We start from the raw sequence: 23,218 nt of genomic DNA on the forward strand, positions 1-23,218 counted from the left end.
TCTGATTTGTCACCAAGAAGACCAAAATGTCCTCTCCTACTCAACCCTTTTTGCCTTCCAATCACTTTGCTATGCGTTTATGTCTAAGATAATCACCGTATTTTTCGCTCTATAAGACGCACCAGACCACAAGACGCACCTAGTTTTTGGAGGAGGAAAACAAGGGGGAAAAAATTCTGAATCTCAGAAGCCAGAACAGCAAGAGGGATCGCTGCGCGGTGAAAGCAGCAATCCCTCTTGCTGTTCTGGCTTCTGGGATAGCTGCGCAGCCTGCATTTGCTCCACAAGACGCACACACATTTCCCCTTACTTTTTAGGAGGGGAAAAGTGAATCTTATAGAGCAAAAAATACGGTATATTGACCGTACTGCATCCACTGTATGTTCCAGCTCTTCCACGGCTGGTTGTTCACACCGACACTAGCCGTGTCTACTTGAGCCAACTAGACATAACTGAAGAAGGGAACCTATTAAGTTTTTCCAAGAAATACAGCAGGGACCGTGTGATGTTGTTGTTAAAAAAGAGAGCGAGCAAGCAAGGCTGCATGAACGCCTGTGTGTACATGCATGCATAAACTGGTCCCATATGACCCACACTAGGGTTTGAAGGCTGTGCATAATTCATACCTTCATATTCTGGATGTTCTTCAGCATAACGTCCCCAATTCTTTGGTAATCTCCTTTCAAGTGGGCATTAGAGCGGCCTTCCCTGCCAACAACAGAATTATCCCATGTCAGTCAAGCATTATAACCGTATCATCACTCAAAGAGAAAAAGGATTTTCTACATTAAAAAAAAAAACAAAAAACAAAAACCCCAACATTGCTCTGTGCTGCTATTTGGGAGTCTTATTAATGTGCTGTTAATTCCCACACGAGGTACATTCTTCCTTCGCAACAGCTTGCGTTTCTGACAGTGCCGAGGCCATGAACTTTGCAAACCTACAAAGTTTTGAAGACAAAAGGGCAAATGCATCGTTTTGAAAGCTACAAGGGCTGACAACTGGAGGGGGTGGAAAAAGAAATGCTGGGATAGTAACAGAAAGGAAATTTACCACACAGTGGGAAAACACACACACATTTGCCAAATACATGTAATGTTCGATTCAAAAGTTCCAGCCCATAGTATCCTGGGATAGACTTAAAGGATGCTAATTGAAACCCTTGTCTCCTTGGACTGAGCTGGAAATGAATCAATTTGATACCCCTGCCAAACTAGAAAACAAATTAATAAATCTCCCCAAGGCAATCCAAGTGACTAGTGCAACCATTCATTTTACTTCTTGCATGAATGGGATAGCATACCCTCCAACATTTCTCCTATGAAAATAAGGATGTTCTCTTCCATAATAATAATTTTTCTTATTTATACCCCACCTATCTGACTGGGTTCCTCAGCTACTCTGTGGCTTACAACATACATACAAACATAACAAAACATTTAAAAACTTCCCTATACAGTGGTACTTCGGGTTACATACGCTTCAGGTTACAGACTCCGCTAACCCAGAAACAGTACCTCAGGTTAAGAACTTTGCTTCAGGATGAGAACAGAAAACGCACAGCAGCAGCAGGCCCCATTAGCTAAAGTGGTGCTTCAGGTTAAGAACAGTTTCAGGTTAAGAACAGACCTCCGGAACGAATTAAGCTCTTAACCTGAGATACCACTATACAAGGATGCCTTCAGATGTCTTCTAAATGTTATATAGTTACTTGTCTTCTTGGTTTGGGAGCCAAATAACTGCATACTCTCCAAGATTTCTCTAATGAAAATAGGGACGTCCTAAGGAGAAGTGGGACATTCTGGGATCAAATCAGAAACCGGGATGGCTTCTGTAAATCCGGGACTGTCCCTGGAAAATAGGGAGACTCAGAGGGTCTAGGATAGACTCTTGGAGGGTCTAGAATACCCTTCCTTCTCCACTACCCTGATATGTTCCTTTGCAGCGAAACAGCACTGACCCTTGGGTCTCTTTCCAAAGGCTGCTGTTCTATCACCTCTGGTGTGCTATGGATCATGTTAGGAAAATGGAGGGAGAGGAAAAGAGGGGGAATTGCTGTTCTCACATGCCGATAAGTAAAGCAAGGGATGGGGCTTGGTGGTTGGCTGCAAGTGGTAAGGCAGGAAAGCACCTATCACCTGCCTGGATCTAAGCCAGAAAAAGTTATGGATTCTGCCTCACCAGGGATTTCTAAAAGCCCGACTCTACTTTGAGGTGCACTGCTACAAACATTGGAAGTTAGTCTGAACTTCTATAGATGAAACTGATGGGAATGCACCAAGACAGCTCTAGATCAGTGTGCAGACTTTAGTTTGTGTATCACAGTACAGTGGTACCTCAGGTTAAGTACTTAATTTGTTCCGGAGGTCCGTTCTTAACCTGAAGCACCACTTTAGCTAATGGGGCCTCCTGCTGCTGCTGTGCTGCCGTTGCACGATTTCTGTTCTCATCCTGAAGCAAAGTTCTTAACCTAAAGCACTATTTCTGGGTTAGCGGAGTCTGTAACCTGAAGCATATGTAACCTGAAGCGTATGCAACTTGAGGTACCACTGTATATTGTGCAAGCCTTTACTTTCAGGCACTTAAAAAAATAAATAAATTTGGTCCTTCTCCACTGGAGATATTTAGACTCTCCATTCACTCAGTATTTGAAAAAGCTGAAGCAAAGTTGTTTGTCGTGTGGCATTGGCGTGGGGGGTGGGGAGAGGTTGCTGTTCAATAAACAGTGGGCGCTAAGCTCCCTTGGGCGCAAAGAACTGTGTACTTCTCTGGATCCAGCCCGATTTAGTTCCTGCTCATTTCAACAGGGCCACTTTCCAAATAAACGTTCTTATGATGGTGGAGCAGACAAAGCCTCCTGAATCCACAATGTTTTAAGATAAAAAGAATAATGCTATTGAGACAATTCTTCTGGGTGAGCATGCATTTGCATTCAGCATCCTTATTACACAGGCCTCTTGTGTATTATTTTCTAGCTCGAGAAGCGTAAGAGGAAAAACAAATATCGCAGAGGGAATCAACCACTGAATTATCTCTGCCCAACAAGAATTTTAAAAAAGAGTTTCCAAAAGAAGATGCTAAACTATTTCATATTAGTGGACCAGTGAAGCCAGATTGCTGTATCTTACATTTTATCATTATATTATACCCCAGACTGCTGCATCTTCCAGCTTTATCGTCAAATGCTCTCAGACCTCAATACAGTGGTACCTCGGGTTACATAAGCTTCAGGTTACATACGCCGCTAACCCAGAAATATTACCTCGGGTTAAGAACTTTGCTTCAGGATGAGAACAGAAATTGTGCTCCAGTGGTGCGGCAGCAGCAGGAGGCCCCATTAGCTAAAGTGGTGCTTCAGGTTAAGAACAGTTTCAGGTTAAGAACGGACCTCCGGAATGAATTGAGGACTTAACCTGAGGTACCACTGTCTGCAGAACAGAACAAAGCTAAAAAAAACATTTTCTCCCTGAAAGACCAGTTTGCGCTACAATAAAGACATTAATATTGCATGATTTTCTTTTTAAAAATGTAATGAATGTCACAAGCTTGGCAGTTGCTTCAGCTCCACTTATAAACATATGAGGAGAGGCTAGCCTGACCTCAGGGTGAGTGGATCTGTCTCTTTCTAATCCATGTCACTTTGGAATATGTTCATTCATAAGTCTGTCACACCCTGTTTCAGCATAAGTGGGATTTTAAGAATGATCCGGTTCACACCTTCCAGACTAATGTGCAGATCTGAACAAAACGGTTATCCTTCAGAATTAGCACCTCCCCAAATTCTGTGAGGTAGGTTTTCAGCTCAAGAAAGTGTTATGATTCATTAAAATGCATGTATTTCTTAGATGAAATGCAGTTCTGACAGAAAATATATTTAGAAATGCAAATTTTGTGAGAAAAAATGTTTAAAATGATGTGTGGAATTCAGCTAAGTTTTATACAGAGCAGACCCATTGAAATTAATAAATTATGTCTGTCAATTCCGGTGGGTCTACTATGAGCAATACTTAGTTGAATACACCCTTATTTTCTCTACCAACATTATTGCCACGGACATTATCCCTGACTCTGCCAAAGGATATTCTACTCAAATAGAAGCATAAAATGGTGCTACTACTGCCAAAAAAGAAGGTAAAATTTAATTTTTATCAAAAAGTAGTATAAAAGGCCCCAAAGTGGGACCCAAAACCAACAAAAAATTATGATGCTATAAGAAATATAGCAACATATTGTAATTTGCCTGTGAGCACTAGAAGCTATGCTTTACAGCAATAATTCCACTCTCCACTTATCGGCATCTCGATATTCAATGCTAATTTTATTACACTGGGAGAGCAGTAAAGAATAAATACCTGTATTGACTTCTTCTTTTTTTTTTGCTAAGGAAATAAAATCTTAAGCTGGTCCTATAGAAATCAACATAAAGCTTAGCCAGAAATTAAGCTTTGAATATAAGGAGCATTCAGATTTTGGGAAAAGCTCTGAGCAGCTGTACATATAAGAATGATGATGTGACCATTCAGATGCAGCAAAGGTCATTTTAACACTACACACCTTTGCTGCGACTGAATCGATTTCCTAGTTTTACTCTGAGTGCAAGTAGGCCGCCTGCTGAGGTCAGAGGGAAGGAGAAATTGTTGGATGCTGACATGCTGAAGTAATTCTGCCCCTTGGTCTCCTTGACTGAAGGACTATACCCAAAGGTTGCATTAGTTCAAACAATGGCTCAAAAGGGTCACACGTTCCAAACTACAATAAGGAAAAACAAAATCTAATTTACACACAGCCCCTTCAAAACAGAAGGCAATCCTGAAATAACATGCAGAATGACTGAATTATGGCATTTTTCCTGGTAAGGGAATATCGCTCTTGTCCTGACATGAAAATGGAGACCAGAACAGAAAAGGATAAAGCCCAAGGCAAAACATCTGATCACCACTTGTTGCTATATAGGAAGCCATAAGGAATCTGCAGTGTCTTTACAAGAAAACTGATCTCCAAACACAGGAAGAAGACAGATGAAACAGAGGGGATCAAAGATGATAAAAACCCAATAATTGTTTTTACAACCTAGGGATTCTTTTAACTACCTTCTTTAATCAACTCAGATCTCAGAAACCAATCTTCATCAAATGGGCCTCTGAGATAAAATAAGCAAGATGAAATATAGCGGCTGGGCATCTGCAGAAAGAATAATAGCTTACTGTTACTATTTCTTGTGCTGACACCCAGCTGTTCCTCTAAGGCGCTCAGAATTACTTGCACACATGGTGCCCAGCTGGACGTTCATTCAACTGGCACCAAGAGCCAGACATTTTAGCTTTGATGCCTTCAAGACCACTCTTCCGAGTTTATTTTACAGGATTTGAGGGGGGGGGACACGGGTGGCACTGTGGGCTAAACCACAGAGCCTAGGACTTGGCGATCGGAAGGCCGGTGGTTCGAATCTCCGCCACGGGGTGGGCTCCCGTTGCTCTGTCCCTGCTCCTGCCAACCTAGCAGTTCGAAAGCACGTCAAAGTGCAAGTAGATAAATAGGTACCGCTCCAGCGGGAAGGTAAACGGTGTTTCCGTGCGCTATTCTGGTTCACCAGAAGCGGCTTAGTCATGCTGGCCACATGACCATTAGGTCCAGTCGTGGCTGACTCTGAGGTTGCGGCGCTCATCTCGCTTTATTGGCCGAGGGAGCCGGCGTACAGCTAGGCCAAGTCCTGTACGCCGGCTCCCTCGGCCAATAAAGCGAGATGAGCGCCGCAACCTCAGAGTCAGCCACGACTGGACCTAATGGTCAGGGGTCCCTTTACCTTTACTAAGGATTACTGAGATAACGTGGTATCCAGCACCCAGGTAAAAGCGCTCTAAGTACCCCCGTATTATGACTTTAACATGCTCTGAAGCGAGAGTACAAAGTGTACCTGGTAGTTAAAGTGAGAAATGCTTATTCCAGGTTACTGATGCTTTTGGTGAGTATAGTTAACTCCAAAAGAAGTTAACTTGCATCACAGTCTTGCACATGTCTACTCATACACAAGTCCAACTGAGTTTATTATTTATTTGCTTACTATATACAGTCATGGGGGGAAAGGAAGTACATTTTCTTTGATTTCTATGGTTTAACGTATGAGGACATAACAACAACAATCTGTTCCTTAGCAGGTCTTTAAAATTAGGTGAATACAACCTCAGATGAACAACAACACATTGGCATGTAACACTGTGGCAGGAAGAATCGGCTGCACAGATATAAGATGGGGGACACCTGGCCTGCAAGTAGTACATGTGAAAAGGACCTAGGGGTCTTAGTAGACCACAGGCTTAACATGAGTCATCAGTGTGATGCAGCAGCAAAGAAGAGTTAATGTTCTTCTAGGCTGTATCAACAGAAGCATAGTGCCCCAATCAAGGGAAGTAATAGTACTGCTCTATTCTGCCTTGGTCAGACCACACCTGGAATCCAGCGTCCAGTTCTGGGCACCACAATTTAAAAAGGTTATTGACAAGCTGGAATGTGTGCAGAGAAGGGTGAACAAAATGATCAAGAGTCTGGAAACCGCCTTATGAGGGAGTTTAGCCTGGACAAGAGGAAGCTGAGAGGAGATAAGATAGATATTTTCAAATATCTAAAGGGATGTCTCACGGAAGATGGAGCAAGCTCCTTGTCTCCTACTTCGGAGGGCTAGGATGTGACCCAATGGATTCAAGTTACAAGACAGGAGGTTCCAACTAAGCATCAGGGAGAGAGTGGAACAGGCTCTCTTTGAAGGTGGTGGTCCATTGGACATTTTTAAGCAGAGGTTGGATGGCCATCTGCCATGGATGCTTTGGTTGAGATTCCTGCCTTGCAGGGGGTTGGACTAGATGACCCTCAGGATCCCTTCCAACTCTACAATTCTATGATCCCTGAACAATGTGGAAAGGGGCACTGGTGACTGCTGAGAGGACAATGGGACAGGGGAATTCCCCGCCCCCACTGTGAACTTCCTTAATGCAGCCTTTGAATTAAGGGGAACACAGCTGAGTCCTTGTATATTAAAGTGTTAAGACAAGAAGCCCCTTGAGGTCAAGCTTTGTCTTCTTATTTCAGACTCTAATGAAGACGAAACAGACCACATCCAGCCTAGGTTAAGTAAAGAGCCATGGCCTTAGAAATCAATCACAAAAAGTGGGAGAGAATGCGAGGACGAAATGTATTCATGACCTCCTTTTAAAAAAATTCATTCATGCCAAAAGTGGGATTTCTTATGTGCAAATTCAATTCTACTAGTTCTGTTCTATGTATGACTACTCAGAAGTATGTCCTATCCCTATATACACACACTTGCTTGGAAATAAACCCTAGGTAGACATGCACAGTAAAAATGGGAGGAACAATCTGGCTTTCTACAGCTGGTGGGACTAATCTGACATACAGGTTATACTGTATATGCTGAAAGCAACTAGCAAGGCTTATTTGCAGAAACTGCAAGGAGATAAAAATCACTCTACATATTTTACTTGCCTCATTATTTTCAGTCAGCTTATTGTTCAGCGCAATGGATAAAAACTAGCAAACCCCCCTGCGGTGTTTTAGCCTGCCTGGGAAAACTATTACATTAGAATAAAGAACTCGCTGTGCAAAAAAATAAAAAATAATCTAGGATAAATCTTAACTCAGAGGATTTCCTCATGCGAAACATAAAATTTAAATCACAGGCCAGAGAAACAAAACTGCAGTTTGTTACTGACCTTGCTTTCAGTCAAAACCTCCCAAGACAGACCTATAAATTGTTATGAGTTTGGGGTTAACACATTCCCCTGGACTAGTACAGCTTGCCAGAACACAATAAACAACAGTTTGCAAGCGCTGTCTCCAGAGAGGTTTCCCAGTGGCCTACTTACCGTACTTGGTATTATAGAACGACTAAAGAGTTTCTATTACCTATGAATGCACAACGAAAGTAACGGATATTTGAATGCACAACAAAAAAAGTGCAACGTTAGATAAAAAAACAGAAATATGAAACAAGACTACGGCTTCCAGGACTAGATCATATTGTTCTTTCTTAAAAACAGCTTTAAGCCCATATTGAAATCATTCACCATCTCAAACAATTCTATGTCCATGAGCCGAAATGCCTGTCTGAGGCTTCCTTTGAACATTCCTTAAAAATGCCAAGAGAGGAAGTCTTAGCAAATTATGTTTTCTGCATCCCCACTACTATAGAACGGGCGGGGTGCCCTGCTGCAGAAACAATTCCTAACTTGTGCTTCTGGCTAATTAAATCTGAAAGAAAGAAGAAATATTCCTAACAGAAGAAAGCCTTAGTATCGATTTGGCTCCACTGATTTGGAAAATATATTCATAGGGTGACTACCCCTATCCCTTTTGGGCACAGGCAACCCTACAAATCAACTCATTCTAAGGAAGGGCTTAACTCACTTTGCACAAATATAGGGCTGGAGGAAAAAATATGTCTGGTGCAATAGGTTAATTTTCCCCACCACAGACACAACACTACACGGAATACCTGCTCAACACAGACAACCACTGTTGCCATTACAGGTAGAGAATAAACCTCTAAAAGTGGAAGCAAATGAATGGGTTATCATTGTGAAAATGAGAGTGACTAAGGCCCGGATTCAACTAACCCAGTGTGCTAGGGAGCAGTACCAGCGCTTCCACTGGTCTACTCCCTAAAATCCGCGCAAGAGGGTCAGGAAACTCCCAGACAAGTCCTACTACAAGCTTCAGCTCTGCCAACTACATTATTTCCAAGGCATATTCACTTGAGTTGTCAGGCAGACGATTGGTGAAATCTTAGGTTAATATGCCATACAGCTGAGTATGCTCAGTATAATACACTTATATTTCTGCAAGACTATTTGTAAACTGAAGCATTAGACAAAGAAAACATAGCAGTTCAAATCTTTACAACTTATCTATTTTGTGGCAGAAAAAAGGGGCATTAAATAAAGAAAACAAGCCTCTTGGTCTCAGCTATTTTTTTTTGTTTTTGTTTCAAAAAAGCTTAGTAGAAAGCATTTCATTTTTATCCCCTTTTACAAAATATAAAAAGGGGTGCAAACTCTTATTATTTCTGCTATTCAGCTCAATACTACTTATCACATTTGGCTCATGCCCAGCAAGCAATGTGTAAAGGCATTGTAAAGGAAAACTGATTTCGTTTCTGTTTGATCGCCACCAAATAGAATTTACTCTCCTGAGTAACGCTACTAAACTCCAGGCTTTCTAGATATGTACTATGCCAATGATTAAGGAGTACATTAGAGTAAATTTCCTTTCAGTTTTTTCTTCTTTGACTATTGATGAAGAAAATTACAGATGCCAATAAAGGGAATAATTCATTAAAGATCAGTGATCAATTGGGAGAGTAAGGCTACCATCTGAGATATTTATCAAAAGAAAAACATTTCCAAATTACTCACAATAGGTAGGGAAAAGGTTCCTTAAATGGTTAGTCGATTCTGATAAGTCACCAGATCTGCCTCTTATTGCCTCTGTTTTTAATAAATCAGGATTAGCTAGAATCACACAGTGGGGAATAATCTTATAAAAACCATTAGCTCCTTCTGGCACCATTCCACCTCCCTTTTTAAAAAGGGCTTCTTTGACCTTAGAGCTGAATCCCTTCTCGTAATCGATCTCCTGCTCAGAAGTTTAAATATATTGTCTACATTAAAGATCTAGAGGGATTTAAGAAGTTGATGAGATGATTTGGCTATCAGATTGGTGAGGCTTAAGACCAACAGTAGAAGAAGAGGAGGAATCTGTAAACCTGGAGCTGCAAACCTGTAGGTGCCGCCACAGAAAAAGTGTGCATAACTCAATCTCTGGGTTCCAGCCAGTGTTGCACATGCAGGAAACAATTTGAGCAGGCTCTCTTTCCTTTCCCATACTACTGATATCCTCCAACCCTCTGAACATCGGACCATCTGGGAGGGGGCTACAGAACATTCTGGGATGTGGCATATGGTGTGGAAATTTGGGGGTCTGTGTGCCTAAAATCAGGCAGAGGAATCTTGTACTATTATCACATGATTCCTTATTTCAGGTGATTTCTGCCCCCAAAAAGATAGTTCAGAATGTTCAGTAGGCTCTACCCATCTGCTGCTGCCTTGGTCATCCGAATAGGTTTTCTAGGAGAGGGTATTGAGAGTTGCAGAAGCGTTGGACTACTGGTTGCATAAGCTACCTTCTGCTTGTGCAGTGTTGGCTACAACCCGCGATGTTGAAAGAATCTCATGGGTAATAGTACGTTTCCGAGCACAATTCAAAGTATTGGTGCTGACCTTTAAAGCCCTAAACGGCCTCGGCCCAGTATACCTGAAGGAGCATCTCCACCCCCATCGTTCACTGAGGTCCAGCTCAGAGGGCCTTCTGGCGGTTCCCTCGCTGCGAGAAGCCAAGTTGCAGGGAACCAGGCAGAGGGCCTTCTTGGTGGTGGCACCCGCCCTGTGGAACGCCCTCCCACCAGATGTCAAAGAGGAAAACAACTACCAGACTTTTAGAAGACATCTGAAGGCAGCCCTGTTTAGGGAAGCTTTTAATGTTTAATAGATAATTGTATTTTAATATTCTGTTGGAGGCTGCCCAGAGTGGCTGGGGAAACCCTGCCAGATGGGCGGGATATAAATAAATCATCATCATCATCATCATCATCATCATCATCATCATCATCATCTTTGCCTGAGACCTTAGGTAGCTGCTGCCAATACTGGGATAGAAGACAGAGTAATGGTTTTAGAAGGAAAAAAATTAATGCAAGTGCTTTCTGTGCTTCATTGGGTTCAGGGTCTGGTCATAAAGCAGTGGATAGTTAGGGCCATGGTTTTCTGAAATTCTACCTCCAGAATACTCTTTCCACACAAGCTCATGTGCCTAACCTAGTGGGGCACCTTCTACATAATCCTATCCCTGCATACTGTAAATGACAACGTTCTAGGCTGCACTCTTTTCATACAAGGTGGTACTGACAGGTAAGAAGTCACCTGGCTACATATTCTAGAGGGGAAATGGGAAATTATGGAAAAGTGGTCTGCTAAGCAGCTTGCCTTGCTTTTCACTGTCAGACCCTGACAATCTCCAAGACCACGTTTTAATGGGACACAATTTCAAACTACAGTGGTGCCTCGCAAGACGAAAATAATTCATTCCGCGAGTCTTTTCGCCTTGCGATTTTTTTCATCTTGCGAAGCACGGTCCGTCACAACTGCGCCTCTTCAAGCGGCTTTTTAAAAAAAGCGCAAGATGTTTTCGTCTTGCAAAGCAAGCCCATAGGGAAATTTGTCTAGCGAAGCAACGCAAAACCGAAAAACCCTTTCGTCTAGCGAGTTTTTCGTCTTGCGAGGCATTCGTCTTGCAGGGCACCACTGTATGCTTGGGGGTACTTGACAGCTATGGTGGGAGGTTTAAATATAGCTTTTGTTACTTTGTGGGCCTTTCAGCCAAAGCTGTGACACCATGCTGTACGTTGTGCTTTTGGAAGGTTTACAAATAGATGCCTGGCAAATGGATCACATCTGTCAAACGAACACGTCAAAAAACCTTGCTTCGGAGACAATATTTATCTACCCGCCGTTGCCCTAGTTTTGAATTTTCACTTGAGACTATGTAACAGCAAAATATCATTTCTGGATAGGTATTTATTACACCGTACTAAAGACTGCAGAAGTTGGTGGGATCTATCGAGGCTTGCTGTCTGGGACTGCTAAATAGACCAAACTGTACTCCACATTCTTGCAATGGAATCCAACCAGGTCTCAGCGGAATCAGCCTCAGAGAAGTATGATAACTACAGGGTCCTCCTTTATATCGCTGTAGCGTAAGACATATGGCTACGGTTAATCTAAATCGCAAACCCTTATCTATCAGCAGCTCTCCTTTCCTAATACTTGGGAAATCCTTTGTGGATTATGAGAGCTAACTCACTGATAAACAATGCCACTTCTAAATGAAATTACACATTAGTACAACCAACACAATCAGGCACACATTCATAAATTTTATTAAGTTTAGCCTACTCCTGTTATGAAATCATTTTTTTTTTTTTTTTGCAGAAAATGGACACCTTTGCTATAGAAATGGCGTGTGAGGCATTAGGTGTCTTCTCTGTGAAATAACTTTCTTTCAGTAATATACTGAATAAATATTTTGCCAAGGTTGTTGAAGTAAAATTCATCGTCTTACCTGCCACTTTATGTCACTGCAAATTTACAAAAAGCTGTCTAACTTGCAAAGAGGCTTGTCTGAGTAAAGTTGACAGCATTTTTTGTCTACTGACAAAGTAGACTATGACATACAAAAAAAAAAAAAAAAAAGAGCTTTACTTGCTTATGTCACTTTGGACATGATGATGATTACCCCACCCATCTGACGGGGTACAGACAAGATTGCAGGCAAATTTAGGAGATCAGCAAAGAGGGCATGCATTTTAAATCTGGAAAGCTTGAATCCTACTGCAATGCTGCAAGTTGAAATAAATGATCCTGGGAGATCCTATGAACACCACACATACAATTCTTTAGCTGCAGACCTTGTTCTGAATACAATTCCCTTTCTGTCACGGCATCCAATAAGCAAACAACTGATTTGGTTGCTCACCTACTTGCTGTGAGGGGACTAAGGAAGGCAGGGTCACTTCTGATCTTTCCTTGGGTACAATGGGGATAGGAACTGAGACATATTCTCAACAGCATTCATGATAGAGGAGAGAGCAAATCCTCTGTTTGGTGCTTAGCTTTCAGTGGTGCTGCAAAAGCATTAATTCAGAAACAAGGGGAAGTATCCTTTACAGCATTGTTCTGGAGGAGGAATGTTTAGAAGAAATATTCCCCAAGGAGAGCATCTACAGACTTAAACACTTGTGTTTGGCATCCTAATGTTTTGCTTCCATAAATACTAGACTTCTCCAATCCTTTGTTTTGCTTTTGTTTCGAGTGACTGATTAAAGCAAAATTAAATTGATTAGCGCTCGTCAGGTCTGATTGCACGATTACAGTTCCCTCCTATTACAATTCACTTCCGAAATGAGGTCAGCCAGCTTCTCCTATTGCACAGCGATACCAGAGGCAAAAGAATAAAGGTTACGAAGAATGACAGAATTCTGAACATGCTCAGATCATTGATTAGATTTCTGCCAGCAAAGAAACGTCTCCTTTGATGAACATTTCTTTCAAGTGGCATGTCTCTCTGACAAAGTGCTATTTTATTTCTCCCAAAGCTAACAGGTGTGTCCCTCTGCCCCACTGGCTGATTAACTGTCTTGCTTTCATCCAATACAATAAACAAGTAATTAAAATAACCGTACCTTTTAAAGGCTACTATGCAATGTAGGTAACAGTTTGGGCATGCAGGCCACTATTATATATTTGTAAAATAAATTTGTCTGAATTAAGAGATGTACAGGTTCAACAAAATCAGTTCTGGAAGTCATTTAAGGGGCTTTGAACTCAGCAGCCCACATCTTATGATCTAGATGAACCAATTTTACTGATTTATCAAACGAATGAATGTTTTCAGCCATGATTGAGGTTCTATTTTATTATTTTATAAAGCTTTGCAGCTTGTTCTAGGTGGTTCCACTAATTTCAGTGAGACAAAAGTCTTAGCACTACAATCTTCTAATGCTTGGATCTCATTATTTTACTCCTGGTAAACATCACACAAAAGAGAGAAAATAAAACATAACATTAAGTTTTGCTACCATTCATCTGTACTAGGTAGAGAGACAAATCTTGAACAAATCAAGGCAATCCAGCTTTGTAATATACCTGTATCACATTTGGGGTGGGTGTGTTAAAAGATGGAGGGGAAACAAAGGCTTTTCTACAGCTGTCCTACACCAAACCATTCACGTGACATTAACTCACATATCCCTGATATTCTCCTCCAATCCGGATTTTCAAAGGGCTTGGAACCCCAGAGTATTTTAAGAATGGGGAGCACTAAAAATATGGCCTCCCAGGAATCTACATTTCATTCTGATGAACTGGTAGATCAGGCCGGGGGGGGGGGGAAAGTAAGAGATGGACAGAGGTGGAAGCATCAGGTGAACTGAAAATATAATGGGGGGTCAGTTACAGCAAAATATTCGAGAAGTTGAGCACGGCATTGAGGTGGCACAAATACAAGATGGGTGACACCTGGATTGAGAGCAGTACATGTGAAAAGGATCTAGGAGTCTTGGTTGACCACAAACTTGACATGAGCCAACAGTGTGACGCGGCAGCTAAAAAAGCCAATGCAATTCTGGGCTGCATCAATAGGAGTATAGCATCTAGATCAAGGGAAGTAATAGTGCCACTGTATTCTGCTCTGGTCAGACCACACCTGGAGTACTGTGTCCAGTTCTGGGCACCACAGTTCAAGAAGGACACTGACAAACTGGAACGTGTCCAGAGGAGGGCAACCAAAATGGTCAAAGGCCTGGAAACGATGCCTTATGAGGAACGGCTAAGGGAGCTGGGCATGTTTAGCCTGGAGAAGAGGAGGTTAAGGGGTGATATGATAGCCATGTTCAAATATATAAAAGGATGTCACATAGAGGAGGGAGAAAGGTTGTTTTCTGCTGCTCCAGAGAAGCGGACACGGAGCAATGGATCCAAACTACAAGAAAGAAGATTCCACCTAAACATTAGGAAGAACTTCCTGACAGTAAGAGCTGTTCGACAGTGGAATTTGCTGCCAAGGAGTGTGGTGGAGTCTCCTACTTTGGAGGTCTTTAAGCAGAGGCTTGACAACCATATGTCAGGAGTGCTCTGATGGTTTTTCCTGCTTGGCAGGGGGTTGGACTCGATGGCCCTTGTGGTCTCTTCCAACTCTATGATTCCTCTGATAGAAAATAGTTTGGGGAAGGAGACCCGACTCAGCAGAAGCAGATCATAACCTTTTATGCCCCTATTCCACTCCACAGGCAAAGCAAACTTACAAAAGATGAATGAGAAAAGGGTATATTTAGGCAAACAAGTGGATAAGTTCTTTCAACTGAACAGGTTAGAATGCAACATCTAAAGGCACAAAGAGAAGCAGTGCAGGATATCTGATAAAGATCCCCTACAGGGAATAAGAAAATTAATAGCAGCTTGGGACAATGATCCTGGCAGTGCAGGGCTTAATCCTTTCTTCCACATGCTGTATTCTCACTTAAAGATTGATTCTCCACCCTATGATCTGGTTTGCTTTTTGCCATGTGGAAGAAAACCTTCCGATTTTATTCATTTATTTGTACATTTACAGTGTGAGAGGATTTGGAACTGGAAAAAAGAAAAGGACTGGTATAAATCCAGTCAGTGCCCCTCCCCCCTTATTAATCTTTTTATGCAATCAAGGATCTCCTGCATCACTTCTAGGTGCACCCGAAGATTTGTAACGCTCTTCTTGCTGGAGCTGACAGCCAACCCATTCTGACGTGAAGAGAGGCATAACAGAACATGAACCTATTTAGCACGGAAAAGGAACGTTAATTAAAAAACAAACAAAACTGCTTACCACAGGGCAAGCCGCTGCTCTATTTCCTTTAAAAAGTTGGTGTGAAATTTGTGCAAAGGTTCAAAGTTGGAAAAGATGAGATTCTTCAGTGCTTCTGGCATGCAGTCTTCCTTGCTAACTGTGCTCTGGAACCACTAGAAAGACCAAGAAAAGCAATAAGGCAGGTCACCTTTGGGACCAGGTCTGCTGAGTAGCACAGCCTTTCCATGGGGCTAAGAGAGAATAGGTTCTGCTTGGTGAATGACTCTCCTCAGCAATATCACATCACAAATCTGCATCTTAGCTCAGCCAAAGGGTGCTATATATAAGGGAGAAAAAGACACAGCATGCCTTATAAACAAAGTAAATTAGCTTCTAGTAAAGGTAAAGGGACCCCTGACCATTTGGTCCAGTCGTGACCGACTCTGGGGTTGCGGCGCTCATCTCGCTTTATTGGCCGAGGGAGCCGGCGTACAGCTTCCGGGTCGTGTGGCCAGCATGATTAAGCCGCTTCTGGCGAACCACAGCAGCGCACGGAAACACCGTTTAACTTCCCGCCAGAGTGGTACCTATGTATCTACTTGCACTTTGACGTGTTTTCGAACTGCTAGGTTGGCAGGAGCAGGGACCGAGCAACGGGAGCTCACCCCGTCGCGGGGATTCGAACCGCCAACCTTCTAATTGGCAAGTCCTAGGCTCTGTGGTTTAACCCACATCGCCACTCGCATCCCAAATTAGCTTCTAGAATGTGTTTATTAAGAATGTATAAAATGTTTAAGAGTTTACTGATTTGGGGGTGGCGGCGTTATATGAAGGGGTTAAGTTTAAAATGGCATGTATATGTTGGTGGCCAAGAAAAGCTGGGTTCTTTTTACTGTGTTAAAGGATTGTAAAATTTCACTTCTGATTGGCTTGCTGCATAGAAATTCTTGTCACTCATTGGATGAGAAAAGTGACTTGATGAGGAGAGGCCACTCAAAGTGGGGGAGATCAGGAGCCGGCCATTGCCTCACATATTCCCTATCCGGTAGGGAGAGGGTATTGAGCAAAATATATCAATTAATTTTTTGTATTCCCCCCCCCCCCTACCACAAGAAGAGGGTTGCGAGGGAGGGAAGGCACAACCACCTAGAATCCCTTAAGTTTTGTCCAGAAAAGCTCATGGCTGTGTGTGTAATGCAAAAGCAAACATACCGACGTGATAACTTCAAGGTCTTTCAGGTAAGTTCGTTCCGTGGTGGAAACTTCTTTAGCAATGAAGTATGCTTTGTCAGTTGGAAATCTCTGAAAACAGCAAGAAACAAACAAACATAGGTTTTGGTCTTTACCCAAAGAGTAAGTTCACAAATTGAAGAAAAATAATAAGGAAGAAAGAGTGGGCCTATTATAATTCAGAGAATTTTGGAAAATCTTGCCCAACGTGATACAGTGGTACCTCGGGTTGCATACGCTTCAGGTTACATACGCTTCAGGTTACAGACTCCGCTAACCCAGAAATATTACCTCTGGTTAAGAACTTTGCTTCAGGATGAGAACAGAAATCGTGCAGCAGCAGTGCAGCGGCAGCAGGAGGCCCCATTAGGAAAAGTGGTGCTTCAGGTTAAGAACAGTTTCAGGTTAAGAACAGACCTCCAGAACAAATTAAGTTCTTAACCTGAGGTATCACTGTATATTTTCAGAAATATGAAATTTTTTTAGCTGCTATGTATTTATTAAAAATGGTTTTAGACTGCTCTCTCATACAAAAAATCAAGTTGCTGTACAACAAAACATACAGTAAATCATAGTACACCACAAAAACGTTAACAAGTTTAAACAACTGGACACAGCGGTTGCAGAACCCCCAAGTGTCCCTATTTTCCAAGGACATCCCTGATTTAGAGAAGCCATCCCGGTTTCTTATTTGACCTCTGAATGTCCCACTTTTCCCTAGGATGTCCCTATTTTCACTGGAGAAATGTTCCAGAAATATGAAATTTTAACTAAAGATTTGAGGATAACTTTTTATGGTCATGGGGCTTCCAACGCAGGATTTGTGAGAACATGATTTTTCAAAGGACCCTCTCAAAGCCACCACGAAATAGTAAGAAACTCCCATGCCCATGGATGCCTCCTGTAATTTCCTGGATCTGTTGTCATCCTATGTAAAAAAAAAAGAATCAAGAAGATCCAAAGATCCATGAGGATCTGTGGCCTGAGTCATTTTTGTGGTGCTGAAAAGCACTGGAGCTGTGGTTTTTACTGTGCAGTCTGCCACTGCAAGCTTTGTTCTGATAGAGTTTTCTAATAGAATTTTGGGGATTTTCTTGGGGGGGGGGTACCATGTAAAATCATGCAAATGTCAGAAGATTCATTTCAATTCTCCTGGATGTTGCATTTGTCTGAACCCTGTAGAAAAGCAAAAAATATATCTCTATGTGCTTTCTCTTTCTGTACGAAGGAGTGACCCCGGGGAGGGGAGGAGAGAAGCAACCAGGAATTGATCAAGATTTTTGGGGGGATTATATGTACCTAGTATTTTCAGTATTAGGATACAATAAGGGGCATATACTGCTTCCTCCATATATGTAAATATGGGCAAGAACTGTTTGCATGCAGGACAGTTAGCACTCCATGCAGTAATTGACCAAGAATGACTTCATATCCGTATTCCAAACAAGGCAAGAAGTACACGTCATACCTCCGAGAAACCTAATGAATTTCGTGATTCACAAATGGCAAAGGAAAGCTCTGAGGTTTACATATAAAGAAATTGCATTCAACTAATGGTGTGGTGTCCTGCCTCCTTATCCTAAAGACATAAACTCTTCCAGGCAGCGCAACAACTTTTATTGCCCTGCCTCCATCCAACGATCAGTGATGTGCTAAGCACACCCTGCAGCCAACATTGGAGCATTTCTAAGCAAGCTTACGCAGAAGTAATCAAGAGTTCACTGGCACTTGCTCTCTAGTAAGCACAAAGCAGGATTGCAGCCCAGGTTTTCTTCATTGTGATGGTTGTCAAAGGGGCCTTGTCAAACGTGGATGTATTGTGATTTGGCCGTCAACAAAGAGCAAGGAAAAAGCTCAAATCAGCTGTACAATCAGCCAACCAACCACCCAACACGTGGAATGGAAAATCAGCTTCCAGGCTTTTGACTTCATTCTTCATGCACTTTGCCTGCCTTGTCAAGGAAGGCAGCTGAACCCTGCTGTGTGCTCCATTAGAACAATCAAGGCTAAGAGCTGCCTAATCGTGCCTTGCGACTGAGAGCAAAGAAATGAGCAATTTCATGCAGTATATATATCCTCCAGACACCCTCTCCCCCCTTCCCCAGAAATCCAGTCATGTCAGCTTGTACACGCAGGTTGACATCACAGATGTTCCTGCTCCGGTACTCTTAACCATAAAAGGGTTTTCCCTCCTGTACTTCTGACCATAAAAGGGTATTCCTGTTCCTATACTGTTATCTTGGAGCAAGAGGTCACCAACTCCAAGAACACACTCTGGCACTGTTCCCGGACTAGGTCTGTGCGTCAGAGTGTGTTCAGAATGTAAGATAAGACCTAGATGTGTCATCCCTACTCCACTGGAACAGCCAAGGTCATCCTTTGGGGTGACTGATAAAGGAGAGAGCTTTGTTTATACAGCTCTGTTCTTGTTATGCATTTGCTCAACAGCTCAAGTTAATGCATTTTAGAAATGCTCCAAAGGAGAAAGAGGAAAAGGGGGTTTTTGGATCCCGTTTCAAACTGACTGCACAGAAACCCATTCCTTCATTAATAGGAAGAAAAAGGCATTGAATCCAAAGGATTTGGGGTGTGTGGGAGAAGATAGGAACCCTGTTCCCTAACACGTACAGAAAGCTTTTCTTTACATCCATGGGGAAGCATTCAGGTACGAGCAGACACCCTTGGTCTGACTAATACAGTGCACAAGAGCTCAACCACATGAATCTGATGACGGTGTAGTTCAACATCAGAGGTAGGTGGACAATATATGTGGCCTCCTATGCTTGTGAATCACTGTATCAATTTGAGCACACATATTAATTGCATCACCTACCTTGTGGCAACAGGAATTTATTTTTCAGGTTGTTGTTTTTTAAGTTAAAAAAGAAAGAGATGTCATTTGTGGAAAGGAAATGCCGTCTCTCCATGGTAAAGCACATGCCGCAAATCAAAGGCTCGCTTCCCAGCAGCCCAGTGACTTTGAAAGATCACTGCTTGAGCCCTTGAGATCTGTTAAGTGTTTAAAAAAATCAGTAGCAGACACTTATGTTCTTTTAAACATATGCTAGTTCCTTGTATAAAAAATGGAGGTTGGTTGGACTGAATCTGATAGAATAATAAATGCAGTTATGATCCTATGTGTTTTAGACATGCCAGATATCGTAACCAAAATGGTAAGAGCATCAAGTACCTTCCTCCTGACTTCCTCTTCATCATCAGTGCGGACACCAGTTTGGTCATTCATCAGAGGACTGACTAATGGAGAAGCTTGCCTGTTATCAGGACTCAAATTAGGAGACAACGTTGCATTTGTCATAGCCGGTCCGCCTTGGGAATTGATGGACAGTTCTGAAAGGTGGGGGCTGCCAGTGAGAGAGCCTGCTGAAGGAACAACAGAGTAAAATTCAGAATAATTTAGAAATATGACTTTCTAGCATATGAGAATTCTAGCCAAGAACCTCAGCCTATGTAAATGAGATGGTTCCAGCTAGTTAAATCGAGCTACTAGTTTTATCTGAAGAGCTAATCTGCCTATTTAATGCGTATGGAGAACGGACTTGAGTAAGATTCGCATTGTATTACAGCAGTGAAGAAAGAAGAATGTAGCCTTGCTTGAGCATCTGCTTCTTTCCTAGCATGTGGTGAATCAAGTTAGAACAGCTTTAGAGAGGCAGCTTTGTGGGATGTATGAGCTTCTGTTGTTAGATCTTATTCCACTCACACATTTCAGATGCCACAATAAACTATTGTTGCGCCATCTCCCCCTTCATGAACAAAAGGAAGAAGTTTTCACACTTCTGTTTTTAGTTTTAAGCAAACCAGCTTCCCACTATATCTGACTATAGGAACTGGCTTTTTCAAGTTAGTTGAAGCAAACCGGGATCAAATCGTGGTTTCAGATCCCAGATTAACCAATTAACCATGGGTAAAACCAGTCACCGTTTCCTGCATCCAGGCACAAGAGGAAACTGCATTTTGTTCAAAGCCATGACGGGAAGTTTTAAACCTCCTCCTCTTGCACACAAACGGGGGAGCACATGAATCGGAGGCTAAGACCTGTTCATCTTCATAACTTTGAATTGGGCCATAAGGTCAAAGGACCTTGGTCTTAGCTCCAGTAGGCAATAAAACTGTCCGATCTGCAGCCAGCTCAAAAAAAAGGTAAAGCTTGCAGCTTGCACTACAAATTCAAAATGTATGGTTTTTATCATCCATTAGTACTAATACCCAATTAGCAGCACCCAAAGAAACAGAGACATTTTTCTCACTGAACTCCAACCCCCACAAAGATACAAGCAAAGTGTCCTTTTCTATCCTCGCCCCACATTTTTATTTGAAAATTCATTGTCTTCCTCATCACTTAATCTAAATAGAAATGAATGGGGATAGGGGTGGGATTCAGTTCAGATGGTTGGGGAAATCCTGTAAACAGAAAAAAATATGAGATGTTTAAGAAGCAGTCAAGTTGTGTGGGAGAGAGTAATACTGTCCAAAGAGGACATCGTCAAAGCTGTAAATTTTCTCTGTGCTCTACTATTAGTTTTAGTACATAATAAATGTAGAAACAGAGAGAGTTACCCTATAGTTAACTGGCGTTTTATTCACCCTCCTACAAACTTAATCTCCAGAAATGCAACTGATTAAAATTATTTCACAGGGTGCTAACAGAATAAGCATTAGAAAAAGCAGAATCTAGAGGAGGAAAGTGATTTTCTATGTCAATGTCACATCTAGAACAAAGGGAGCAAACTACTCAAGCCCTCTTGCTACGTACAACATAAATATGTACAGTGTACCTTGTCAAGTTATTCCACGCTCCTCTGACTGTTTTGGGGTTGAAATGCTAGCATTACATTGATACAACAGATGTTATTTTTTTAAAAGCATGTGGAAGGACCACTTCAAAATGTTTGCTGTTGTTAAGCCTAAGAAAAGTGTACAAAAAAGCGTGAAAATGGACAATTGCACACTTTGGTGGCTACGTGAAAGACAATGGCCCGAAAGGGCTTTAAATGCTGTCCTTTCTTGGATAAAGCCTACCATTTCTTTTTGACATAAAGTAGTCATCAAGCTCACATTCACTATATATTTCCAGCCACATATTTCTGCAACCCATTAATCTTCCTTCATGCTTTACAAAAGCATCTTAATTTAGGGAAACAAATAAGCTGTCAGCTAGTACAGCTAACAATACCCATCATGTTCACGCACAAATGATAGGCTCTTTATTACAAACATATCAAGAAGTTCCATCTGAAATTTATCTTGGAAGCCCCAGTAAAATATAGCACAGCATCAAAAATTCAGAGAGATTATGATCAATTCGTTTTTCAGCAGGACCTAAATGGTGTATAGATTTTTGAGCTGCACTAGCAAGTTTCATATTTATCTCATCATCTTTATCAGCACCAAAGCAAATTATGCAGAGCAAATGGGATACTTGCCTGTAGATATATATATATATATATATATATATATATATATATATATATATACCTCAATGAAATAAATTTACCCACAATTCCAGGCTATGCAGATGCTCAGGAAAATCTGAGAGAAAGCCAGAGCTTGTTACACAAATGTCAATTTTATTGACACTAGTACACAACTGTATACAATAATTTCATAATAAAATTAATGCAGTTATAAGAAAAAGAAGGGAGGGGCCCTAAGGTCAGGAAATCGTATTTTCTAAGTTTACAACTGGTATGTTTTCAAACAACATGTACAAAAGACCTACAAGAATCATAGTATCACCTCAAATATGTATTAAAAACACAGAAATTCTGGCACCGTGCCTGCCCACATGACAGAAGAAAAGAAACATTAGCATCCATATGTGAAATTTTCTGCTTCTCGGAAATTAAGCATCTGAAATCTAAGTTTATGGACTGGCCACAGCTAATCATAGGAAGTAGCAGCTATACATGACCAACAACCTTGTTTTTATTTTTCTAGATCTTCAACAACTGGTGTATTTGCCATTATACAGGAGGGCATCCGTATGGCAGCCTGATGCAAATGCTTGGGCTGCCCCATGAAAACACTTGCTGTAGTGTTGAGGGTTCCTGTCTGACTCGTGGCTCAGCTAGATTGCATGGAAGCTCCAAAGGCATTAATCAGCACCTCAGCAAAGAGTCTCTTTGTGCAGCCTACTGCAATTCAGAACTGGCGTTTCGCAGTTCTCTGAATCCAAACTCCACCAAGGTTTGGTTGGGGACAGTTCACAGCAAATAAAGTCAGGATTCCTTTGAGCGTTCTTAATTTAATATCACCCAGTGACCACCAAATGTAAGATAGTTGCGTTTCCAAAGGCTTAATTAATACAGTGTTTTTCCCCTGTCAAAATATGCGGGAAGAAGAGACTAAACGAATACTGTATAGAATTGAGATCTAATCATTTTCTTACTTGCAGCTGCATGTGTGGAAGATGCCACACACATTTTATGCTACAGGGTTGGTGGACTGGAATCTGGGGATTAGCAAGGGACAGGCCATAGGAGTCAAAATGCAGAAATATTTCTCTGTTACCTGGTACCCA

General features: G+C 41.7%; 1 protein-coding gene across 7 annotated transcripts in view; it reads right to left on the reverse strand.

Moving 5' to 3' along the window:
• Positions 1 to 23,218, reverse strand: part of FARP1 (FERM, ARH/RhoGEF and pleckstrin domain protein 1) — a 184,874-nt gene that overhangs the window by 18,618 nt on the left and 143,038 nt on the right. For 5 of the 7 annotated variants that reach the window (XM_082218578.1, XM_082218580.1, XM_082218575.1 and 2 more), the window contains exons 14-17: positions 19,868 to 20,058; positions 16,660 to 16,749; positions 15,487 to 15,620; positions 627 to 708 (exon numbers count right to left, since the gene is read on the reverse strand). In XM_082218578.1, coding sequence (XP_082074704.1) covers positions 627 to 708; positions 15,487 to 15,620; positions 16,660 to 16,749; positions 19,868 to 20,058 — 497 coding nt within the window. The remainder of the gene's footprint in view (positions 1 to 626; positions 709 to 15,486; positions 15,621 to 16,659; positions 16,750 to 19,867; positions 20,059 to 23,218) is intronic. The other 2 variants (XM_082218581.1, XM_082218579.1) reach the window with 1 other exon arrangement.

Source organism: Podarcis vaucheri (assembly GCF_965113315.1).
Source record: "Podarcis vaucheri genome assembly, chromosome: 4".
Lineage (NCBI taxonomy): Eukaryota > Metazoa > Chordata > Lepidosauria > Squamata > Lacertidae > Podarcis > Podarcis vaucheri.